This window comes from Solanum tuberosum, unplaced genomic scaffold, assembly GCF_000226075.1.
Source record: "Solanum tuberosum cultivar DM 1-3 516 R44 unplaced genomic scaffold, SolTub_3.0 scf00131, whole genome shotgun sequence".
In the NCBI taxonomy this organism is placed as follows: Eukaryota; Viridiplantae; Streptophyta; class Magnoliopsida; order Solanales; family Solanaceae; genus Solanum; species Solanum tuberosum.
Window position 1 is genome coordinate 1099800 of NW_006239054.1, and position 8754 is coordinate 1108553.

The window sequence follows — 8754 nt, forward strand, 5'->3', positions numbered from 1 at the left end:
TCCCCCCCCCCCCCCCTCCCCGCTAGATCAAATGGGTTTACAAAACTATTATGTATTCATGTGATCAACGTTTCATCCACAAACTAAATAAGAGCTTTATGAGTGGAAATAGCTACATTGCGCCTTCACATAAATATATAAATCTCACAAAACTCAGAAACATCAAAAGACCCAACATCTTGTACGCATTAAGTATGTAAAGTAATCTGAGGTTAACATTTTGAAGTTACCAAGCAAAGTGGCTTTTCAATCTGAATATTTGACACATGATGGCTGCCTCCTGCAGCAATCAGTATAGTGTCCCCAGGCCTGAACAGCATCCATATATGAAGCCAGCTTGTAAGACGAAGATCAGAACAGAGAAAATAAAATAGAATAAAAATGTTAACCTTGCAGCAGAGACAGCCATCTCAATGTTCGGATAGACTCCAGGCTGAGATAAATCCTTCACAGCACGGTCTACTCGCAACCAAAGCCGAGGATGGCATGCCAAGAATCGCCATCTGTGGCAAACGAGGGCGGTGTTATACCGATCTGCAACTCAATAGCAAGTTGTGACAGAAAAGAATCACATAGCACTATAAATGTGGTCTATAGTAAAATCTAAAAACAGCTGGTAGGAGCATGGTAGAAAAAATGAAGCACTGTGCAAATCTAAATGAATCCCCCAGCCCAAATAAACAAAAATTAAAAAGTAACAAGACACAAATGACCACTGACACCCACAAGAAGTTCTAAAACTAAGAATGAGATTGATCTAGTTTCTGCTAATCCAATAAATTAAGATAACTTTAACAGTGGTACTGGTGCTTAAAAACCACTACTCAGTACCCACTGCCTTTTAGGGATATGAGTGCACAAGCTTTTCCATTATTTTCTCCTTTTAAACAAGTAATGATAAGAGCTCTTAAAATTCATTGGCCATAATAAGACTACTTGCACTATTCAAACCTCGAAACAGAAGTAGATGCATATGGTGAACTGTTCAATTATATGCTCCTACACCAACATTGAGCTAACAGATTAAGGTTAACCTTACCTGATCAATTGCCTGAGCTTATAAAGATATTTCACACAAAGAATATAGAGAATAGAGAAAAAAAGTAAAAGAAAGATGAGTATACATTCAGGTTATTGCGGCAGCTGGTGAATAAAAATACAGAAATCTATAGTTATCTTTCTCAAAGAACCAATAGAAAACGAGAAGTTGAGCAACAAACTTACAGGAAAAAACAAGTTGTTCTCTTGTTTAAGTGCTTCAAAGCCTAAAATTCAGCTATTTTGGACGGAAATGGGGGAAAGGCATAAATACCTCCTTAACCTATAGTCGGATTTTCAGTTGCACACTTTATTTGTGCAGGTTCAACAATTTTAGAATGGAATTAATAACCACCTCAATTGATGAGCTGTCAACAAGGTTGAATGTACACCCTTAACGGCGTGTGAGAAGTGAAATTAGATCCCTAAAACTGCTCTTTGTTGACCATGTGAAGTCGAATTTTTGGCAGCCATTTTCAATACTTTGAAGCCTTTATAACAGTGATTTTGAAATTGTTTTTTGATTGAAGAGGTAAATCATTTCGGTACGAATCGTAGTCTTATTATATAGGTTTTTACATTTTTTTAAGCAAATAAACTACCAACTAAGCTCAAAATTAACTAGGATAAAGTCCATCAGGCCTCAATGCACAGAAAAATCCAATCTTTGCAACTTTTTATTGAGTTGGGTATTGTAAATCAACTCTGATGAGAACAATTAAGGGAATTATCTATTAAGATACTAAATACGAATAGAACTGAGAGACCCAAAAAAGAAAAAAAGAAAATCGATCTTTTGTAACCTTGAAACGATGAAAATTAAGAACTTGGTTTTGCAAATTTTGAATCAAAGTAACAGTAACTTAAGCTGAAACTTGAAAAGTGTTTCAAAAGCAAAGGAAATGATAGAGAAATTTGTTTAATACCTGGAATTGGGGAGAGAAAACTGAAGATATGCATGAGGCAGCCATCATCAAGTCTGTTGATAAGAGAAAAATCGGTGGAAATCTTAGAGATTCGCCTCCATTTCCGCTTCTGTTCCTCCATTCAATTTGGGTTTTTTTTTCTTCTGAAATCTGAACAAGAAAGGATGATTTTGATGATGAAGAAGACCCGACAATGCTCTTCTTTAGTCTTCATCTATTGTTGGGCTTGAAATTGGACTTGAATAGCATCAAATTAAAGCCCAGTCAAGGCTTGATATTGGACTTGAATAGCATCAAATCAAAGCCCAATCAAGGGTATCATGGTCTTTTTGGTTAGCTATTTTTTTTTGTTTGAAGAATTCAACTTAAATAGTAGTCCACCTAAAAGATTATGGGAAAATTACGCAAAATGGCAAACATCTAGAGTATATTATGTAATTTTGTAATTCGTGGCTACAATTTCACGAATTTTTGCTATTTGATTTTCTAAGTATATTCAGGATTTGTATAATTCGGTCTCTGATTATATAAATCTAGAATTTATATAATTTAGTTCCTGATTGTATGAATACAGAATTTGTATACGCTCACCCTAGCTATATTTGTATACGATTTATGAAAATTCAATAAATTATCCAGTTTGTATATTGGCAAGCGAAATATGCAAATGGAGTTCTGGAAAATTTCTAAATGTATAAATACATAATTTGTATATTCTTACATATTTGTATATTCGCAAGAGAAATATACAAACTACAACCTCCATCTGTATATGCTTACCCTGTTTTGTATATTTGCAAGCGAATATACAAATCGACAAGCGAAATATACAATCTGCCGCCTTCATAGCAAACAGAACTATAGCTATAGAGCGCGCAATTACTGAAACTATAGCTATAGAGCCTTATTATGTCTATTATCTTTGTTATTTCAAAAAAATTCTCAAAGATTATACCATGGATGTATAATATATGTATAAATTCACATATAATATGTGTTTGATCGTCGATAATCTATGTATACATGCTAGGAAAGTAAACGGTAAATTTATCCGATTATTCGTACATGGTTTGTGTGGAGGGCATAATATAAGACCAAAAGTCTCAAGGATGTTTTATAGAGCCCATTGTCCTTACGTCCACTCCCAAGGACAATCCGCGTCCTCGGGTCCTGAAAAAGACAATGATTAGAGATGAAAGTTACATTGGAGTTCAGACTATTTTGTTAAGGAGTGAAAGTCACTTGACTATAAGGAGATGAGCTCATGGACAAGAGACAAAAAAAAATGAAACGTATAAAAGAGAATCCAAGGATAAAGGCGAGATGGTTTTCTTTCACAGTATCACTCCCAACAATGGAAGTTTTAGCTTACCGAGATGAGCTCATGGACAAGAGACGAAAAAAAAATGAAACGTATAAAAGAGAATCCAAGGATAAAGGCGAGATGGTTTTCTTTCACAGTATCACTCCCAACAATGGAAGTTTTAGCTTACCGAGATGAGCTCATGGACAAGAGACGAAAAAAAAATGAAACGTATAAAAGAGAATCCAAGGATAAAGGCGAGATGGTTTTCTTTCACAGTATCACTCCCAACAATGGAAGTTTTAGCTTACCCAACTAAAAATCCCTAAAATTTTATAAACACTTCCAAATAATTAACCAACTAATAATACTTCTCATTTTATACAAATTTAAGTCAACTGTTGTATTCCTTAATATTGGGGTTCAATCTTGGTAAAAATTTTCTTTACCAATTTGTCCTTTTCCTTCAATTGATTTGTCTCTCTTTTTCAAACTCAGCCACTAACGACCCTATCCAATACTAGTGGGTTTTGAAAATCTGAAATTGAAAAAAGTAATTAAACTTTGCTTTGTGGCCTAAAATTCAAATCACTTAAGTTGTAGGTTTTCTTGAACATTTTGATTGTTGTTGTTTGAAATTGAGTGATACATTCCACTACTGATTTGAGAGTTGAATCGTGAAGAAAAAACTACAAAGATTCTGTTAACCGATATTCAAAGTTTCAAACATGAATTTTTGAATATGAGTTTTTGGAATTGTTTTCGATCAAGTGTTGTTTCAAAAGTTTGGGTACATACTAAGAATGTTACGAACAAATTTGGGGTGATTTGGTGTAGATTAGAGGTATTTTTGGGCAAATATCCAATGGCAACATGCGATTTATCTATATATATTTATGTATCCTTATTGTATAACAGTATGTCATGTGTATATCTTGCATATGCATATGTATATTATGTGAATTAGTATTATATATACATGATACAAGTGATACACATATGATATACAAATGATATACACGTGTCAACATGTTATATTAGATATAGATGTTTTCTCCAAATTGATGTCCAATATCTATAAATTTAGAAATTATTGAGGGCCAACAAGAGAATAGCTTATTTTGATATTTATGTTGCCTATTTTTTTACTATACTTAGGTTATCGACAAAACTTCAGAGTTTGTGATTCACAATAATGTTGTTTCATTTTGACATTGATAGTCTTGTTTGATTAGACTATGTTCAAAGTTATGTTCTATTACTATGTGTTTGTGATCACTATTTGTTTAGGCTAAAAATAATTTTATAAATAAGAAAATTCTTTCAAGTTTTTTAAATAAACTCAAGATTAAGTAATGTTGTCCAAGTGAGAGTTTGTTAATTGTATTTTAAAATTAAACATTGACCAACATTAATTTAATTATTTTGGTTTTATAAAATAGGCTAAATAAATATAGTTCGTATAAATATGATTTGGCCCTCTAATTTGTTAGATTACTTGTTAGACATGAATTACTTATATATTGGTATGGACTGACAATAGTGTAGGTTATATTGGATACCTAATAAAATCTATTACAAGGAAGGGTATTAGGTTAAGATATCATGTCTATAAATAGAGTAATTTATCAAAACAACAAACATTTAGTATTAAATAGGACTCCATAGTTATAATTTGCTTAATTATAGATAATAACAAAATGTTTGGGGCTCTATAACACTTATCTCCTCCATGGTTTAAGATAATACGTTTACTTCCCTTATTTTGATTTTTTTGTAACCATTGTTTAAATCTATATAAAATAAATAAAAATTAATTGCGATTTGACAATTTTACACTTCTTTATATTAATTTCTTCATATTAGCATACACTATAAAAAATAATTTATTTAATTAATAAATTAAAAATAAACTAGGACTCCTTTATTTAGAGAATAATTTATGTAAACAAGTACTCCTTTATTTTGAGAAGTACCTTATTCCCAAGAAATTGTTATAACATGAATCTATTTGATAATTCACATTAGTGATGGCTCAAGCTAATTAATGGTCTAAAGTCAAAATTAAATCGGATTCTAACTTTTAATTTTTATATATGAGATTCAAAGTTATTTCTTTCTTTTTAATAACAAAACTTTATTTTTTCTATGATTTTAAACTATATATATATATATATATATATATATATATGCACACACATTGTTTAATCTTGTGGTCTTAAACCTATCATGTGGAAGTTAAATTAAAAAATTGATCCAAAAAAAGAAATATTTTTTAATGTTTCCAAACAAACTAAAAATAGACAAATAAATTAAAAAATATAGTATATTTTTTTTGTTAAAAAAAGCTTATAATAATTTTATTAATACTTTAAAAAAATAGGGCCTAAGGCCTATGCCTAATTTTTAAAGGCATTGAGCCGCCTCTGATTCAAACTCATCTTATAGGAGCAGGTTTTTTTATGTTGTAACATGAGCCTTCTTACCACATACCATTTAACAACATCCATCATTTCATTCAAATGTTGTCCTTTTAGTTTAATCCTCAATTTTTTTTCCCCTTTAGGAAATTTTGTCCAATTTTTTATATACCGTTTAACAACATCCATCCTTCCATCCAAATATTTCCCTTTTAATTTAATCCTCAATTTTTGTTGCTCTTTTGAAAATTTTACTCAAATTTTTTTGTTCTTTTAGCTCCGGACTCCTAATAAAACTGTTCATTTTAGACCCCAAAATTTTGAATCTCAAGTTTTTTTGTTTTTGTTTTTTTAATAGTTTAATTTATGTATTTATTTTCACTTAGACAATATTGAAATTTATAGAAAAGAAAAAAGTTCAATTTAAAAAAAAAAAAAAAAAAAAGGAAAAAGGGTCCACCTACTTTTAATATTAGAAGTATTTTAGAATTTTAAAATTAACTAGTACAATGTTCATATTAATAAATATAATTTTTTTATAATAATATCCCAGATAACATATTAAAAAGATATCACCAAACATCATATTAACTTAAATTAGTACTTACCTATATAGGTAAAGAAATTGATATTATTATATTAAATAATATGTGCGAAAAAAAATGCTTCATTAAGAAAAGTATGTACATCATATTAGAAAAGTGTAACATTAATTTATGCAATATACTTGAGTTTATTATAAGTAATTTATGAAAAGTTTATTCCTATTAAAAATAAAAAATATATATAATGGTAAAAGTTAGTTGAGACTTCTTTCTTTATTTTAAAAAGTAAATAATGAATGTCTTTAAAGACTTCAAAAAAAATAAAGTATAAAGACAATTTTCATATGTAGGTTTTTTTTTTTTTTTCTATTCGGTATTCAAAATTTATATAAGAGCTGATTAAATTCGAATCGAGCAATACATGGCCCCCATTTGGAATAGTGCTTTCAACATGATTTTTTTCATACCCAAGGCTCCAACCTGAATTCTTTTTCCCTAAGGTTTTGATAGTGCTTGTTTTGATGATATTTTGCAGTTATTGGTTTAACTAAGAGTGCTTTCAACATGATTTTTTTATACCCAAAGATTTTTTCCCCTAATGTTTTGATAGTGATTGTTTTGATGATATTTCACAGTTATTGGTTAATTAAGAGAATATTAATTCAGGATATAATTCAGAACTGTTTTAACATCTTATTAATACTTTACTTGGCAAATGTTTAGGTTATGACTTAGGAATATTTCATATTTCATATTTTTTCACTATTAGAACAACACTAAGTCAATAACTTTCCAGTTTAACCTACAAGTATTATAATCCTACAGTTTAGCCCTACACCTTGTCAATAGAAATTGTTTGGGAAAGATTATTTGGCACATAAGTAATAGTACGATAATAAGAAAATAGAGACATATAAGATAACAAATAGTAATCTAATCTAATCTAATCTAATAATATATAAAGGAGGACCATAGACAAGATGATGTGGCACCTCTCTATGGCCTCCATTCATATTAAAAAAAATTCTCTGTTTTTTTTTTGAGATTTTAAATGTCTAAATAATTTGATCAGTGTTTTATTCATTATCTATAATTGTTGTAATTAAATTAAATTATAATAAATTGATTAGTAAAAAATTCAACCCTCCCTCTCCTCCACGTCTAAGATCATCACTATTTCATTAAATCTACTTATACAAATTCTTCAACTTTTCATCTTCTCTTTTAATTATTATTAATACTCATTTATGAGTTATGACATTAATCGTTTTCTATCTTAAAAGCAATTGTAGAGGTAAAGCTATTGTCTCCTTTCATAATTCCTATAAATCTCTAACTAATGAAGACATATTTTTTGTTCACCAATTGCTTCCTTTTGATGAGATTGTTTAGGCAATTTTCAGGTATCATTTTTTTTTTTTGAAAATAACAATACTATATAAGATTTTAATAATTATATTTTGTATCCTACTTTCATCATTATCACTTTAGATGACTATTTGTTCCACTGGTTTGATGTTTAATAATTTCTTGAATATATTCAGAATCTTATATTTGTATAATTGTATTTTGTCATGTTGTCATATTGCTTTATTCTTGTGTTTATTTCTATTATAATGTTGTTATTTATTTAAATTTTGATTTCTCAATTGATGAGTTAAATTTCTTCTCGGACTATTTTCATATCAATGTGTAGAATATCATTTTTTCTAATTCAAATTATATCAGGTTACGGATTATCATAATATGCATTGTTCTACTTCTTTTATTAATGTGGATTTTAGGGACAAGTACAAAAAAATTATGGTTATTGATGGAGTAGCCCATTTTTCCTTGAGATTTTAGTAGCTTTAGTTAATGATTATAACTCATGCACGATTCTGCTCGATCTCTTGTTTGTTTATAATTTATGTTTACTTCTCTTTTAATATCATTTTTTATTTTGATTTTAATTTCTCAATCGATAAGTTAATTTCAGAAAATTGGAATATTTTCAAAAAGATATATGTTTAAATAGTTTACGATATCTAATGTATATCATGTTGCGGATTTGTCAAAATATGTGCTATTCAACTTTCTTATTAGTGTGAAATTTGGGATAAGACATAAACTAAAAGATTTATCGTCTAATATCTCATTTTATTATTGATATTTTAGTAGCTTCTTTATATATATATATATATATATATATTAGAAGGGAGAGTTTCAAAGGCTACTTATTGGTCATTCAATTGGCAAGTGGGGATATTTTTGTCATTCCAACTTCTCAAAGTGATAAGTATTGCATAGAAAAAATTGTACTATGAGCCTTATTATTTGGACCTTCTTAACATCTTTAGAAAAACCCTACACTTTCTACTAAATTACATATTATGCCTTCTATCATTGAGTATAGTGGGGACCATTTAATTTTACAATTGACACCTATAAAATGATAACTTTATTGAATTTCTATATATTTCCATTTTTATTCTCTACATATTAAATTGTTTAAATTTAATATAGTTAAATAATTTAATAAA

The 8754-nt window shown here is 28.9% G+C and overlaps 1 protein-coding gene across 1 annotated transcript in view; it reads right to left on the bottom strand.

Moving 5' to 3' along the window:
* Nucleotides 1–2149, bottom strand: part of LOC102590429 (F-box protein SKIP5) — a 4501-nt gene extending 2352 nt beyond the window's left edge. The window contains exons 1-3 of the mRNA XM_006350936.2: nucleotides 1965–2149; nucleotides 390–534; nucleotides 231–309 (exon numbers count right to left, since the gene is read on the bottom strand). Coding sequence (XP_006350998.1) covers nucleotides 231–309; nucleotides 390–534; nucleotides 1965–2085 — 345 coding nt within the window. The 5' untranslated portion in view covers nucleotides 2086–2149. The remainder of the gene's footprint in view (nucleotides 1–230; nucleotides 310–389; nucleotides 535–1964) is intronic.
* Between the last annotated feature and the right edge of the window lie 6605 nt (nucleotides 2150–8754).